General features: G+C 48.0%; 1 protein-coding gene across 3 annotated transcripts; it reads left to right on the top strand.

Moving 5' to 3' along the window:
- Positions 1 to 2,030: 2,030 nt before the first annotated feature.
- TCF24 (transcription factor 24) lies at positions 2,031 to 15,671 on the top strand (the record flags this gene model as incomplete). 3 transcript variants are annotated; one of them, XM_080380396.1, is made up of 8 exons in its annotated part: positions 2,031 to 2,257; positions 3,285 to 3,355; positions 4,337 to 4,429; positions 5,506 to 5,912; positions 8,536 to 12,333; positions 13,838 to 13,950; positions 14,791 to 14,874; positions 15,404 to 15,671. In XM_080380396.1, the coding sequence occupies 5 exons, from the start codon at positions 2,031 to 2,033 to the stop codon at positions 8,647 to 8,649; spliced, it is 912 nt and encodes a 303-aa protein (XP_080236522.1). In that variant the 3' UTR covers positions 8,650 to 12,333; positions 13,838 to 13,950; positions 14,791 to 14,874; positions 15,404 to 15,671. The 3 variants fall into 3 exon arrangements, 1 of the variants encoding a protein (XP_080236522.1); XR_013927005.1 differs by lacking the exons at positions 2,031 to 2,257; positions 3,285 to 3,355; positions 4,337 to 4,429; positions 5,506 to 5,912; positions 8,536 to 12,333 and adding an exon at positions 12,358 to 12,866; XR_013927006.1 differs by lacking the exons at positions 2,031 to 2,257; positions 3,285 to 3,355; positions 4,337 to 4,429; positions 5,506 to 5,912; positions 8,536 to 12,333 and adding an exon at positions 12,903 to 12,925.
- Positions 15,672 to 16,344: the final 673 nt, after the last annotated feature.

A 16,344-nucleotide genomic window follows, 5' to 3' on the forward strand; every position in this document is an offset into this window, starting at 1 on the left:
TGGTGGGAGAAAGTCTTGATGGGGCAAAGAGCAACTATGTCTACCTTCACATCCATTTGGTTTTGTTGGTTTTTTTTAATATAGCCAAAGCACCTCTTCTTTGGAAACAGCATTAGCAGCTAGGGTGGTTTCTCCAAACCCCACTCACATCTCACTGTGCAGTCTCTCCAACGGCATTCTGCAGGAAGCTGGATTTGGAGTTGTCAGAAGGTAGTAATGGGGTTCCACCACTTCTTGTCCAACTCCTTCCACTGGATTTCCCACGCTGAGGCATAGCTTGGTGTGTGTACAATGGGAAAGTAAAAAAATCACATAATTTTGTGTCGTTAATTACATTAAGCAGAGAAGAAGAGCACAGCGCTCACGAGCTGCTAATTTAGGGTGGCTGGGAAGTCTCGGGCGGTTTGGACACCGACGGTGAAGCCCTCTGCCACACTGACCCGTTATTAACGTGGTGGAGGGTCCCGCAGCCTCGTCAGAAGCCCTGTTTGCGCAGACCTTTCTTGGGCAGGCGGCCCTGGGACACCCCCGGGGTACGGGAGGGCCGGTCCCCAGGCTCCGGCGCTGAGCCCCGGCAGCGCGTGTTGGCAGCTGCGGAGCGGGAGGGGACCCGGGGCTGGAGGCCACGTCCCGCGGCTCCCGGGGGTCCCGGGCCGGCCCTGCCGTGTCGCCCCGCGGTGCCAGCCAGGGTGTGCTCAGCGCGAGGGTACGGACGTGCTCAGGGACCGATTGTCTGCGCCCGGGGGCGGCCGCGCAGGGCCGGGGCTGCCCCGTGGATTCCCAAGACGTTTTCGCCGCAGGAAGGTTCCAGCGGTCGGACCCGCGCGGGGCAGCCCGGGGCTGAGCGGCCGCCGTGCCAGGGGCTCCGCGGCGCGGCCGGGCGATGCCCCTTCCTCTGGGCACCGGCCGGCGCGGGCCGGCCCTGCTGCGGGCGAGGCCCGTCATCACGGCCCGGTAAATACCGGCCGAGTAGCTCTGTCAGAGCGGCCCCGGCGGAGGGACGGAGGCCCCTGCGGGGCTGCCGGCGGTAAGCGCCGAGGCAGCGTTTCGGTATTCAGCCACCTCCTGCAGAACCGCCCGACGGCGGCCCCCGCCGCCCGGCCCCCGCAGAGGCGGCTCCGCGGGGCTGTGGGTACCGGGCAAAGGGGCCGGCCGGGGCCGGGGGTCCTGCCGCCGGGCAGCTCCTGCCAGCCCCCCTCGGTGCCGCTGTGCCGCGCTCGGGCCGTGGCGCCGGGCCGGGCTCCACGCTGCCCCCGGGGCCGGCGGGCGGTCCCGGGCAGGGGCCCTCAGAGGCCCCGCGGGCTGGGCTGAAGGCAGGTGCCCGGCTCCCCCTGCGCCGCCGCCCCCCGCCGGGTCCTCACCAGGCTCGTCCCTCCCGCCCCCAGGTCATCCCTTCCCGGGACTCCCAATTACCGCTAGGGATTAAGTCCTTAATTGTCTTGGCTGCAAACCCGGTAACGAATCGCTCAGACTTTGTTTTCCTACTGCTCCCGAGGCTTGATTTATTGTGTCCCCGTTATCGCACCATCAGGCTTCGTTCAAAATGTTGTTCTGGGCTAATTCTATACGCCCCGCTATTTATTTTGCCTGTCCCTTCGCATTAACGGTACTACATGTTAATCGCCCCCCCGCTCCCTTTCGGGTCACCCCCTGCCCGCCCGGTCACGCCTCGGCCCGGCCGCGTCTGGACCCGCCTGTGGGTCCGTCCCCCACCGGAGGCGCCCGGGCAGCCGCGACCCGCTGCCCCTGCGGCCGGAGCCTCGCCGGGGCGACCTCCAACCCCCCGGGGGGACCCCCTGCTCCCCGGGAACCTCCGCCAGCCCGCGATGCGGCGACGGAGCCGGGAGAGCGGACGGGCTTTGACGAACGGCCGCCGGAGCCCCCAGCCCAGCGATTGAGTTACTCCCCTCCAGCAAACCCGTGACTTTATCCCAAGAAAAACAGCGTGTGCGGGGCGAGCGGCGCGGCCCAGCCCGCACGGAACCGGGGGCGGCCCCTGGGCGCTGCCGGGGCGGGGGGAACGTGAAGCGATGCCGCCCCCCGACAGCTCCGTGATTAATGACCCGCCCGCCCGGGAAGGGGCGGGCGCTGCCGTCCGGGCAGGCGGGGGGAGCCCGGCGGCCAGGTGCGACCCAGCCCCGCCGCACCCACCGGCCGCGCCGGCTTATAAACGGCGCCGCGGGGCCGGGCGGACTGGACCAGACGGCACCGCACCGCGCCAGGTCAGACCCGACCCGACCCGCTCCGGGCGGGAGCGGTAAGTCTACCCCTGGCTGGGGGCCGCGGGGTCGCTCGGAAGCCGCGGGGCGGGGATGCGGGGCCGCGATGCGGAGATGCGGGGCCGCGCATCCTTGCGCAGCGGCGGGATCTGGTGCGCCCTGTTCCGCGGCTCCGGGGAAAGTATTTTCTTCCGTTACCGGAGGCAGGCAGAGGGCAAGGTCTTCGTAAAAGCGATGCGAACCGGCACAGATCCACTAAATCCGCCCCCCCGAGGAACACCTGAAGCGGCTGCGAACAAGTTTCTCTGAGGTTTCCGCCCGTTTCTTTCCAGTTCGCGCACCCTGCGCTGGCGTTTTCGATTTTCTCCTTGTCCGTGTGGGCAGGTTGCCTTCATCGCCATCTCATTCACACAGAATATAGGACTGAAATACGTGTTGTGCTGCTTTCTTTGGTAAACTAATTAGATTTCAAACTGATCGCGTCTTTGTAATGTCACATAAAAACATGAATGCATCTGCCAGCGTTAGAAATGCTGCGATAAAAATGCTTTAGAAATAATATAAATACTTTTACTAGCATACCCGTTTCCAGGTCTGCCTGCATGCCGGGCACCAAGTGGATGTTTGGAAAAATTATTGCAATTATTTAAAAAAAAAAAACCCAGACCTCTTTTTTTTTTTTTTTTTTAAAAAATCAAGGAGATTACATGGAAACTGAGTGTTGCCCAGAGGCATTTTATTTACTTCAGTTCTCAGCAACAGGTGTTTTGGACCGAGATGTTTGGGTGCCTCCTTGGTTTACCGAGCATGCATCCTGACCACGCCGGGGTGAGGGGTGGTGCTCCCCAGCCCCGCTGCGTAACAAACATGGTCGTGGCACGGGAACCACCGTGTTCTGGCTACCTGTGCGCACATACCTGTGTTTCTATGTTGTGGATTTTCCTGGGCTATTTGCTGTATGCATTTGATGGGAAATCTGATGCTGATTCTATTAAATCAGAGTGAAATACCACACTTCCACAGCTGAAATATTGCCTTCCCCCCCCGCCCCCCCCCTTCCCGTAGGCCCAGGATTTCATCTGATACAGATGTGAAGCTCCTACTCCAAGGGGTGTCCAAGGAAATGAATTTTTTAGGTATGTACATTTCTGTGTACTGTGTGTCACGTAAAGTCATTAGTGTTCTAAATCTGGTTATACACCAACACAGCAAAATCAAAACTATGCATAAACCAGCCTTAGTCCTGTACCTCAGTGGGTGAGCAGGTATTCCTGCTAACCCAGTCTGTCTGTATCCTTGGGTGATGTGGATTTTTCTAGTAATCGGGGAATACTTCCTCGTTTCAGTGGGATTTCAGTGAGGTGGCAAATGAGAAATCCTGCTGATAAACATAAAGGATAGACTCTTCCGCCAGTTTTCGTGATTGTCTTGACCGTGCAATAGCAATAATTTTTTATTTTTTTCCCCACTAAAATGCATCCAGATCTGACTGTGACTTAACACAACGAGAAAATACCAAGAAAGCAAGCACATGGGACCTTTTCTATTTTAAATTAAGAGAAATAGCCAACTTAAGGACCATTTTTCAGCCCTCACTCAAGACAAGCACATGTAGACTTAATGTGAGTTTTATTTTTTATTGGTTATAAATATCACAATAAAAAAGAAAATAATTAGGTTTTGTTCCTTTGGTTTACAGTTATAATGCACACAGAGTATTTTACAAATCATTTCAATCTAAACTGTACTGCTATTTAAGAGAACATTACCTGAGAAAACGCTGTAAGCCAGATTAACAGCAAATTTATCAGAATAAACCACCCGAAGTAATAATGTCTTGTAAATACCATCACATTAGAGCATTGCAAAAAGCATTATTTAGAAACCTTTCCTCTTCTCTGCAAGACATCGTTGACTGTGTTCATCGTCTTGCGGTTTTTGCCATTATTGGCCACTTCAGCATGTGGTTGAAATGCTTTGCAAAATCAAGGCCTGATTTTTGTAAATTTTGATCTTTCATCACTTGAGTGCATCAATTATATTTACATTTTTAAAATTACATTGTAACTGAATGGAATTGAAAGCTTTCATAACTTGTTTTTGCCCTTGTTGTCTAGTTGGGCCATCACAGAAACAGCTGCTTGCTGACACGCGAGAGCTGGGATCTGAGACACCTCGAAGGGCTGCTGGGCTGAGGACAACAGGATCAGGTATTATTCCAGCAAAGAAGTGCTGCGCTTTGGGGAACGTTGATTGAATTGCATTTTCCTGTGGAACTGAATAAATTAAAGGACTGTGAGTTTTATTGCAGGCAGAGCTGACTTTCTGGAAGTTGGGAAAAGACACCGTGGTCGTTCTTTTCAGTTTTGCTCCGAAGTGGTTTTTTTTGCTGTTGTTTTCAAAAGGTTCTCTTGCCCCCCAATGGCCAAAATACAGCTTACAAGATTCTTTTAAAGTTTGAAAATATAGAAGATTAAGGATAAGCATGGAAATAAATGTTTGAGTAACATTAGAATTGGGAGGACAGAAGTCTGCTCCTGATCCTTTAAAATCACAGACCAAGTTTTGCCCTTCAAAAAACTCAGTACCATGTACTGTGGCTCCACTCACTGCTGCATCTGAAAATGGTATTTTTCTTTCTGTAATCCGTGGAGCACTGATCACCTAGAAGACTGTTGATAAAATGATGGCAGCTGAATAAAAAATGTACAGACAGTCCCACATCCTGAATTATAGAAATAATATGTTTAAGATGTGTAGAAGTAGTACTTGAGGACATGGTTTAGTGGTGGACTTAGCAGTGTTAGGTTAACGGTTGAACTCCATTATCTTAAGGGTCTTTTCCAACCTAAATGATTCTAGGATTTTAAAAAAAAATTGCATTTAGCCTAATTTTTAGTTGGTTGTAAATGGAAACCACTGTGGCAGTGCTGCTCAGTGTTGCCTGTTGGGTTTTCTCAGTAGTCTGGGCTATGAGTGACAGAAAGTGCTCTGTGTAATACTGTCCAACCCCACCCCCCCCCCAAAAAAAAAAAAACACCAACCAAAAAAACCCAAAACCCCAAACACCTAAATACCAGTCTCTGTGAAGACTTTAATTTCTGTTCCTGTACCTGTGTTTGATATCAAATTTGTCAGCAAGGGGCAGGAACGCAGCTTGCACAGCTGCGTCCCAGCTTTTCCTGACACGGGCAGCACTTGCATTTCTGATAATCTGTGTCTTTAGAAAGCGTTTGCTTTGGTGCAGCGCAGCAGCTGGCTTTAGAGATGCTCTTGTTGATTGCAGGACCCTCCCTGCCAGGGAAGTCACCGATGGACTGTGGACACTTAGCTGAGCGCAGCGAGATCTCCAGCCCAGGCGCAGAGCCCAGCTCCCTGTTGCCTTCTGCTGCTGGTAGCAACTCCTGCCCGCCCGTGGTGGCTGGGCAGCGGGCTGGGGGGCCTCCCGGGAGACCCGCTGCCGCTAATGCCGCTCGAGAGCGCAGCCGGGTTCAAACCCTGCGCCATGCTTTCCTCGAGCTGCAGAAGACTCTCCCCTCTGTGCCGCCCGACACCAAGCTCTCCAAGCTGGATGTACTCCTCCTGGCCACCACCTATATTGCACACCTCACTCGCAGCCTTCAGGATGAGGAAGAGTCACCAGGAGAGGGCTTGGGTACCCTGAGAGGGGATGGATACCTCCACCCTGTCAAGGTAGGAGAGCTGAGGAGCAGCTGCCACCTTCTTTTGGTGAAGAAGTACATTGGTCTTCGATACTTAGATGAATCTAAAGATGTCATGCTTGCTTACCTTGCTAGAGTTAATACATGAAAAGACTGCCTAGACTAACCATCCCATCTAGGTGTGAGGGCTGTGATGCAAGTGTCCTGGCACTTTGTCCCTCCAGCTTCAGGGACTTTGCACAAAGACATCAAATAAGCGTAGGTCCTAACCCAGTGGGACTTGGTCCCTTGGAAGTGAAGGCAGAAGGCAACACCTCTGTCCCTACGTGGAAATGTTGGTGATCCCCCGCCAAACCCATCAGAACCCGCTGTAGGGGATGTGTGTGGCTGAGGGGATGTGCTGTCCCATGGCAGTGACCCCAGTCATGGCTGGGCCTGCTTTGGTTGTCCTGCTGAGGCAGCCAAGGTATGGAAAGTGGCATTAGTTACTGGCCACGTGTTAATTCCTTCTATGAAAGTGCTTTTCTGATCTGTTTATTTTGTCTAGTTGGTATATGCTTTTTCCTTTGGGGAAAAAAAACAACCAAGAACCCCCAAAGCCAACCAAAAAATCCCCCCCCCCAAATAAAACAAAAAACCCCAACCAACGAACAAACCCCCAAAACCATGGTGATGCAGAGGGGACGAGAAAGGGGCACTCCTCTTGGAGAGGACCTGGGACTGGAAGCTGTTTTCAAATGCATTGCTCGCTGACTGATGGGACTCAAATACCAAGCTGTATTTTCTTTGGCTCTGGTCTCGGGGAGTGAGTTGGAGCACTGGGGTGTTTTATTTTTCTTTCTTTTTTTTTTTTTCCCTTAAGAGTCTGATGGATTCAGAATAATTTAATTAAGATTAATTTGTGAAGTAATCTCTAATTCCTATAAAGTGACTAATTCACAGAAAGTTTCTTGTTCACAGTGTTGGTTGCCCTAAAAAAATCATGATGTGAACACAGGCTTCTGAGGCCACTGAAATGATTAGCAGGCTCATTAAGAAAGAAAAACCTTTAAATCAATTAGGAGATGGCTATAATTTAAGAAAAAATATTGTGATGTATTTCAAAATAAGTACAAATTGCTTCTGTTAGTTCTCTTGGTCAGAGTGAAAGGACACAGGTCTCTTATGGTACTTTTTTTATCAGCTGCCAACTATTACTGGCAGAAAAATACTTGCAAATAGTTATTACAGCAGTTAAATGATTCGGATGCCCACTTCTCAGGCTACTGGAATACAGCAATGCTGGATTCATTTAAGCAATTACTTTTTATGATCTTAGTTGTGAGCCATTTACCTGTGTGTAGTTTTGAGATTCTATCTAACCAATCTTTCTAATATTCCTGGTAGTAAATTAAACTTAGTTGGCACTAGAATGGAAGTGTCACAGACTAATCATAGTACATGCCTCAAAAACCCCAAAGTGCAGGATATGAGACAACCAGTACAGATAAGGACTTTAACTACATTCATATATAAGCAGAGTAAATACAAATAGTGAGGAAAGTAAAGTATCCAAGTACAGTTGTGTGTACACCAAACAAAAATATGGTTAACGACTTTGGATCCAGATATCTTATTGGTGACAAACTGGTAACATTCCACTTGAAATAAAAATACTGAATGAGATGGTATGGTCCTTCCAAATGAGAATATGCAGCTGCTTTGTGTCTTTAAGTAAAAGTGCTGAGATTTAACTGCAGTATTAAGCCCCTCTAGTTTTTAGAGCGCGCTTTTTTTTTTTGTTCCCCACAGGAGAGGTGCCAGCTTGTTCCCAAAAGTGTCTTAAAAAAAATGGTATTCTTTTGGAACAACATGCTGGCTGTGTTACAGGTCTTTTTGCATCGGAGGGCTACGGCAAGCTGACTTTTCAAACATGCACCTCCAATAATGAAATCAGCACACCAAACTGGAGCTGAGTGCTTCCTCCCAGGAGAAGGGCACCCAGCTGAGTCACACTTACTGCAGGGCCGTTTGCAGTAACTAACTTGCTCAGGTTAAGAAACATGAGCTATAAGAATAGATATTTAATGCCAGTCTAACTGATGATTCCAATAATCAATGAACGGAAAGATGAATAGTCTAATCTGAAATCTTTGGAGCTGACAAAGAACAAGAAGTTGTCAGTGCTGAAGACTGTTAGTGATTATATTAAATTCTCTCTTTATCGCGCAGCTCTTAGCAGCCCTTGTGCTGCGGTTGGTGTGGTGGTGGCCAGCCAGCACAAATGGGCAAGCACACAGGGCTGCAATCTCTGCAGGTGCCGGTGTATCCCTGCTGTATCCCTGGCACCGTAAAGGGGAATGCTTTGGTTTATTCTAACAGAGCGCCTATGGTACAAACTGTGCTACGATGGCTGATCAGCATGGCCTGCTCCCGCCTGTTGGGTCATGGGGTGTTTGGGAGCTGTGCCTCACAATTAGGTACCAAAGAAAATACCCAGGCTGAGCTAGCAACATCTTCCAACAAATGACAAAACAGGCATTTCCTGGTGATGGCAACGGCTTCCTGTTTTCTTGTATTGTGAGTCTGTCAACATTTAAAGCTTTGCTGAGAACTGCATTCAGACTGCAAAGGTCCCAGGTGTCTCAGCACTGTGCTTGTCTCTTCTCTTGCAGAAGTGGCCAATGCGTTCCAGGTTATACATCGGAGCTACAGGACAGTTTTTGACTCACTCGGCACAAGGAGACAGCGCAAACCAAGGAGAAACGTCATCAACTTCACAAATCTAATCTCCCTTCTCTCTTAAAAAAAAATATTTATTACACCTTATATATATATTTAAGTTAAAAAATTGTATCTACAGACAAACTATAATTCCTGAAATACTGTTTGTAGAGGAGAAGGGATTGATTCTTGTATGTAATTAATACCTCATTAAGTTAATGTGACGTATCTTTGGTTTCTATCATAGAGGAGGTTGCTGAAATCTGAACTGGGGAATTAGGAGAAGGCAGCTGCCTGTTAGCACCAACACGAGAGGCAGCCACAACGGCAGAGCTGCTGGCAGAATAGGTGACCTTGTCCCTGCCGGGACAAGTGGTGGAGAGGGACGCTGTGAGAAAGGGGAGAGAAGGAGCAATGCAGCACTGGCCAAGTACGGCACAGTATGGGCTTGGGTGAAAAGCAAAGGGCAAGTCTAAAAATAGCAATCGAAATATCACATGCACTTTCTTTACTGCAGAATCTGATGGCAGAATTCCCACCAGCGGCAGTTGCCGGGTCAGGGCTTCATCCTTTGGATAATCTTAAATGTATGTAGCTATTCCTGAAAACGTGGATGCACGTTCACCTCAAGGAATAATGTGCTTAAATCTATCCTGCATACATACAGCACTATCTGCAACAGACACAAACTGCTCTGTATGTTAATTATTGCTGGTATTGATCCATACACTTGTGTTGCACATTATGGAGTTTTTAACGTGTTTAAGTGTTACCCCACTACAGCTACTTGTCTGCTCAAGATACGAAGGTTCATTTATCTTGTCTTTTAGTAGGTTTGTGCACTGAAGCAAATGAACCCAAAGAGTTGGCTTGTTTGTAGCACATTTTTCACTTAAACATCTATATTTAGGCAAGAAAACCTGAACTAAATGCACAAATGCCATCTGATGTATCTGTTCTGTAAAACACTGTACTTCTCATATAGTTATTGCTGATGTAAACATTTTATTAAATATTATTCAGTGGACGTTATATACTTACAGAACTGCAAAATCTGTGTCAGTTTCTCATTGCACAGGACTGACAGTTTCTAGTAGTAATATTCTGCATTTTCGTAACTTAGTTCTGAAGACTTCATGGTTTAAATTTTAAAATTATATCTAGGAAAAAGGAAAACAAAAATACTCACAAGAACTACCTTTATATATATTAAAAAAAATTATTGGTATCAGTGTTGAGTCAGAATTACAACATCTTTCAGAGGTGCACGGCACCTGTCCAGTACCGTTTAGAAAGAGTTTGATTCTGAGCTTTTTAAGAAGATTACTCTATTAACTAGTAAACATACTTAAAATATTTGAAATACAAGTAATATATTTATTTCTTCTAGGCATATATTTCTTACTTACAATTGTAAGTGTTTTATTTAGAAGATAATGACATAGCTAAAACACTAGTCCATGAGCTACTGCATTTTGTGGGAAAACAAAACCAAACCTTAGAGAAGGGCAGTTTGCATAGACAAGTAGCTACTCATAAAGAGTGACTTCTTAAAGAACTGTACTTAGTTTCCATAGTAATAAAAAGTGGTTAGCACAACCTCTTATTATTAGGACAGCTGTTTGTATTTGGACTTTTAATGAGGCCATGCGAAGGAGTTGTAAACGTGAAGATAGTTAAGTAAGATGAAAGAGTGACACAACAGTGAGGATTTCCCGGAGTACTTTGCTGTACAAGAGGATGTAAGATAAAGATTACACTTTAGACTGATCAAATGCCAAGTAGCAACACTGAAGCACAGAGAATTCAGACTAGTTTTGTATGTAACCGAGATCTAAATGAATGGCATCCGGTCAGGGAAAAAAGGGCAAGCAAAACCTCAGCCAGAAGTCACTGTCAAACCTCAAACTGCCACTGTGTAGCCACAATCCGATCATAAGAACAAACCGCATGTGAATCGTGCATACAAAATTGTGTGGGAAAAACAAAATGTGATTATGTTTTGCATCAATTGCATGCTCTTACCTAGCACAGAGGATATGGTTACTTCATAGGCTCTTAAATAATATAGCTGGAAGGGACAGCATTCAAGAAAGCAAGCAAAAGAAAAAAAAAAGGGGGGGGGGGGAAGTCACACACCCCCAGTTTTTAAAGACTTCTCTTAAATGCAATTGAAAGATTCTGACTGCTTATCCATGAAGTAAGCATGAAAAATGGAAAGGAATAAGGGTTAAAAACATGGGAAGTTTTTATGGATGGCATGGAGAAAACCTCTACTCAAGACTTACTACAATAAAGGTGGAATATCTACAATACTCAGAAGGCAGCCAGAGAAGGGGAGCAGCAAACACGTAGCTACTTTGTACCCACAACGTTTGCAGTTGGTGTGGGCGCATATGCAACAATGCCTTTAGCAGCAATTTACAGATGTTTTAAAGGCCAGTAAGTACATCCACAACTACAACAGCATTTTTTCACTTGAGATCTCCCCATATATATGAGCTGGGATTTTTTTTCCCCCCCCTCGAGACAGATCATTCTGCATCAGCTGCAAATTTTTAATGCCTTTTCCACCAGAACCAAGACAACAGGTTAGGCAACCCATTTCCTTCAACCAGTACAAGCACTCCTTCTTCCAGAAATTTACACCAGGATCAAAACAGATCCTCCGAACCCATTTGCTTCAAACCTGATGTTTGGATCGAATGTTTCTTAGGAACAGTTCATATCCTTGTATACTGAAAAACAAGTTTGACACTTGGCACTGGAAACGTGCATGCGTTTCCAAAGAAATTCTACAATGTTCACACATTGCTGTCAAAGGGAACTCTTTTTTTCGCGGAGTAACTTAAAAGATGTTAGCGAACCTCAATTTATTGTCATCACAGCTTTTCCTTCCGGGGGATGGGACAGGTAAACTTCACGCAGCCATATGCAAATAACGTGCCTATGCAAAACCCGATGCATACATTTTTCGCCCTCATACACAGCTGTAACTACAGCACTGTGCCCTCCAGCCATATATTGCTTTCTCCTAACACCCCCCGGCCAATCACCCCTCTCTCCCTCGGAGACCTTCGGGACAAAGTACTCACTGTGCTTGTGTGAGCCACAGACACCACCAAAGAGATGAATTTTCCATGGCTTTGACTCCTACATAGCCATGCAGTGTGAAGAGTAGCACTGAAAGGTTGAAACCACCGCGTGTTACAAGAACACCGCTGTGTGCACGACACACCAAAAAGAAAGCGAACGCCCTTCCGTCGCCGCGGTCCCCTTTGCTCTCCTAGTCCACCTGGAGCAAACTCCATCTGCTCGGTGGAACTGCGAGCACCGATGCAGCCCCGCCGGCCCGACACAGCTCCTGCAGCGCGGCCGGCGCTGGGGGGGGGGCAGCCCCCTCGCCCACCGCTCTGCACTGACGCGCCACTGCGGGCCTCCCGCTGCCCAACTCAAGACGCCGCTTCTCCTGCCCGAGCGCCACCCAAGGCACCGTGACAGCGGCTGCCCCCCGGGGCTCATGAGGCCGGGGGCCGAGGCGCAGGGCCGCGGCGCGGACACGGGCGGGCCAGAGGGGCGCGCTGCCCCCCAAGCGCTACCGCGACCCCGGCCCCGGCCCGCGCGTGCGCGGTTTGACAGGCCCCGCCCCGCCGGAAAGCGCAGCTGTCCCCGCCCCTGGCGCGCGCCCTATTTAATGGCATCGCGCGGGGGGCTCGCTCTTTCGCGCGCCCTGCGGTCTTGAGCAGCGGGTGAGGGGCCGGGGTCGGCAGCGGAGCCGCCGCGCGGGGGGTGCTGAACCGCCCCGCCGCACCCGGGTTGCGGGGTGGCTGAGGCTGGTGTGCCGCGGGGCCCGGGCCGCGTTTGTGGGAGCTTTTGTCAGCGGGCGCCCGCCGGCGGGGCTCCCGTGAGGGCGACGGGCGCCCCCGGCAGCGGCTGGCGGCGGGGCGGTAGCGGGGTCTGGCCGTGTGCGGCAGCTTCGTGGCTTCCGGGCTGTACGTCCGCGCCTCAGCCTCCGGTGTGGGCGCGGTAGCTGGGGCCGCCGAGTGTAGCCCCGCGGCGCCGGGTGGCTCTGCGGCCCCCGCTGGCTGCCTCCCCAGCGGCGGGGCCGAGCCGCCCGGCCTGCGGCGTGCTGCGCAGCCTCCAAGCCGCGCCTCCCTGCAAGCGCATGCCCGTTTCAGCAGCAGAGTGACTTCTGATGTCCGCTTTTTCACAGGAATTATTTGTGCCCCCTACTGTTTAAGAAATCCAATCCTGACAGTTCAAAGCAATATAATCGGAGACTGTAAGGGATGGATTGCTGGCACTTTTTCTAAACGGTGCAAGCCATGGCTTTACAGACAGGTGATTGCCACGCTGCTGTGACAGTCTTACACTGTCTTTCGGTTGCCCAAGCGCAGCAGCAGTGTACAGCAGCGCACCAGCAGCTGGCTTGGGCTGGATGCTGGATTGCCCAGTTTGAGCTGATGCTGTCTAGCCGTGCAGGCTGTCTGAGCCGTGTGTGTGCCTTGTGAGGCTAAGGTGGACCTAATGATTATGTGCCACTCCAGCAGCAAGCTGTGGTGGATACTTTTGAGTTAACTTGGTTCATCAGGTCTTCAAAGGAATGACAGATGGGCTATCAAAAGAGTTAGTTTTCATGATGAATCCTTTTCATCGGCAAATGCATGTCCTAATTCTAAAGATAAATTACCTTTTCTTTCCTCTGGGGAATCTTGGTAAGTGTTGTATGGTGATCCTGACTGCCCTTTTTGGGTTGTAGGCATGGATCCAAAACAGCAGGCTCTGGCAGGGACAGGACCCAGGGGTCTTTGCGGTCCCTGTGGTAATGCTCTCCTGCCAGGACCATACTATAAGTGCTGACCTTCCTTCAACTGATAGGAAAACATGTCAGCAAGTTCCCCAGAGCGCAGTACGTGAGCTAGGGTTAAAGGCTGTACCCTGCTGGGGTGGTACTCTCCCCAGCGGCTGTTGCTGTTCATTAGGAGCAGCATAATAGTCCTGCAATCAGTCATTCTGCAGACTGGAGCTTGCTTTAGGTAAAACGGCTGTGCCTCTGTTTAACCCCGGTCTCGGCTGATGCCGTCTGTAGTTTTTCTCCCTAGGTAATGACAAAGCCAGCAGTGAGGTTGCCTGGTACATTGATATTTCTGTGATTGGCTTACTGTCCCCAAGGAAGTATTGATGCTTTCTGCTACTAGCTCAGCAGTGGTGTTCTCAGAATCAAACATCTTTTATTTCTTTTCATGGCTTTAGGCAGGAAGTGAAGAAATGAGTTTGTTACTGGCTTTGGGAATCTTCCGTCTGGACTCTGCCACACTGTTACCTTGCAAGCAGGAAGGTGTCACATGAATTCTGGAGCTATGGAAGTAATTATTTCTTACTGTACTTAAAAATACCAAGGAAAGCTTCCTGAAATCTCAATCTAGAGTTGTGAAGCGGGTTTATGGCTTGTAAAGTTACAGGTGGAACAATGGGCTATGATTGTATGTAGGGTTAAGAGGTTGAAATTCTAACAAAAAGTATGATGACAGATAAAAGCTCTTAAGATTTGTTCACCAGAACAAAACAGGTACAATCCAAGAAGCCTGAAGGAATCGCTGGGGGTGGGGGAGTGGGGAGAGGTTTGTAAAGTATCAAAGTATCTAGTTTTTAACCGGGCAGAGAAATAAGACTTCTGCTTTGAACAATTAACAGATGCTAGTTGGAAGTGACTAAAAATAATGTGTTCAGTCACCATCCCTGCTGGCACTTAAACATATTTCAACAGATATAGTTCAGAAACAAAGGCATCTATGGCAGCAAACTTAACTTCTAGAAAGGTACTTGGTATCTGGGGCTTGAATGTAACAACAGGGAGGGACCTGCATTTTTGTACCCAAAGAAAGCTTTTTTTATCTTGTTCCTGGCCATCTTGAATCCATTCTGTGTTTAACAGTTAAAAAGAAGGTTCTACTTTAGTTTACAGAAGTGCAGCTCTTCAGACAAGCTTAACAGATGCCCTTGTGTTTGATACCTGGAAAATACTGCACCAGTCTTCCTGCAAGCAGGAAACCAGTTGCTGGCATAATGATGATTACTCTTTGCCGTTTACCCAACTGAATTTTATGATGAGCAGTGTTGCATCTGATGTGCCAGCTAATTAGTAGGATTTTCCCAGTTTGATTTGCTACCATTGTTTCTCATTTTAAATATTTATTCTTTTAAAGGTGCTATGACATCAGATGACCCACTGGCTTCGAGCCTTGTGTAGGCACCATACAACCAACAGTAGACTCCATCCACTTCTAGAAGTAAGTGTGTTAAAGACGGTAAGTTGTTTTTTACTGGAGCACTACAGTCCTGGGGGTCCAGTAAGCTGTACTGCTAGCTGCTGAAGGCCTGCACTGGCCACACTTGCTGTCTGGGACAGTGCTGGCTTACATCAGCTGAAGGTGTGGCCTGTTAGCCAAGGACACTTCTGGACTACTTTGCTGTCTTTTACTTGTGGTACTGCTACTAGTCTTCTAACTTTTGCTTAAAACATCAGGGAAGAAACTGGGGAGAGGTAAGGATAACAAGTTGTGCTCTTGCAGAAATTTTTTTCTAAGGCTATACAGTCCTTAATGTGGCTTGTGAAAAATAGTGATTATTTATAAAGAAATTCTATTTTAAGTCTATTCTAGAACTAATTTTGCTGGCATAACGATGAAATCTTAGATGTTTACCCATCTGACCAGTTTTTGATGTGTACCTTTAAATCTGAAATGCCATTAAAGTAAATAATTTTGTATAAGATTACAGAAAACTGACTAACTTATTTTGAATTTTTTTTTTTGTTAGCTTGAAAACAGCATCCTGACATGTGGAATTCTAATGCACTTGGAAATGCTTTCATGGCCCTGCCAGCTCCTCAGAAATACTGCTTGATTCAGCAGTAAGGCAGGAGAGTAGCTGTTCAGTGAAAATACGTAAATAAAGCTCTAATGAAGTTCAGGGGAGAGTGTTACTTTAGAAGGGGAAGTGGCCTTGTGGACACTTTGAACTTAGTATGAATATTTGTGTACCAATTAAATTGATCAAAATTGAATAAATCAAGGGTTAAAACTTGTGTCATCTTGTCTAAGTGAGTGTTTTTAATGTTAGTGGTGGCAGCTTGTCCAGCTGCTTACCTTACCTTGAAGATGCAGCTTGACATATGAATAAAATCTTGGATTTTTGTTTTCAGTGACTAGTTTTTTGTTGAGGCTATGTGAGCAGTAGCACGGTGATCCAGCTGTACAACATCCAGGGTAGGAGTCACACCAACCTGTCAGTATTCAGCTTGTCAAGATTTGACATGAAGTCTACAATTTTTCTGCTGCAAGTCTGTAGTTGGAGAAGTGTACTCATCTTCTACCACACCATTGTTTATACTTCTTTTTGCAGTGAGGTAGAGTTGAATTCATTGAGCTGCCTACTTACTGGGTCATCTAATACCATTTCCCTGCCTCAACCCCTCATCCATGGAGTTCTGCTATATATCTTTTCAGATTGCAGGAGCACACTGACATCCTGGTCTAATATTTTGCTGTAATGTAAAACTAAGATAAAGAACATCAAGCACTATGGTGATACATCTTTAAATTTATAGAGCATGAATAATTTAAGAAAGCTGGCTTACGCTATGAAAAGTTTTAAGTACTTAAAACGACTTCCCCCTTATTGATACATTTGAATAGAAGCAACAAGAAAAACTGCAGAGTTCATGTAGTTGAAATGAAATGTTAGATTCTAGACTCCTG

Source organism: Falco punctatus (assembly GCF_963210335.1).
Source record: "Falco punctatus genome assembly, chromosome: 3".
Lineage (NCBI taxonomy): Eukaryota > Metazoa > Chordata > Aves > Falconiformes > Falconidae > Falco > Falco punctatus.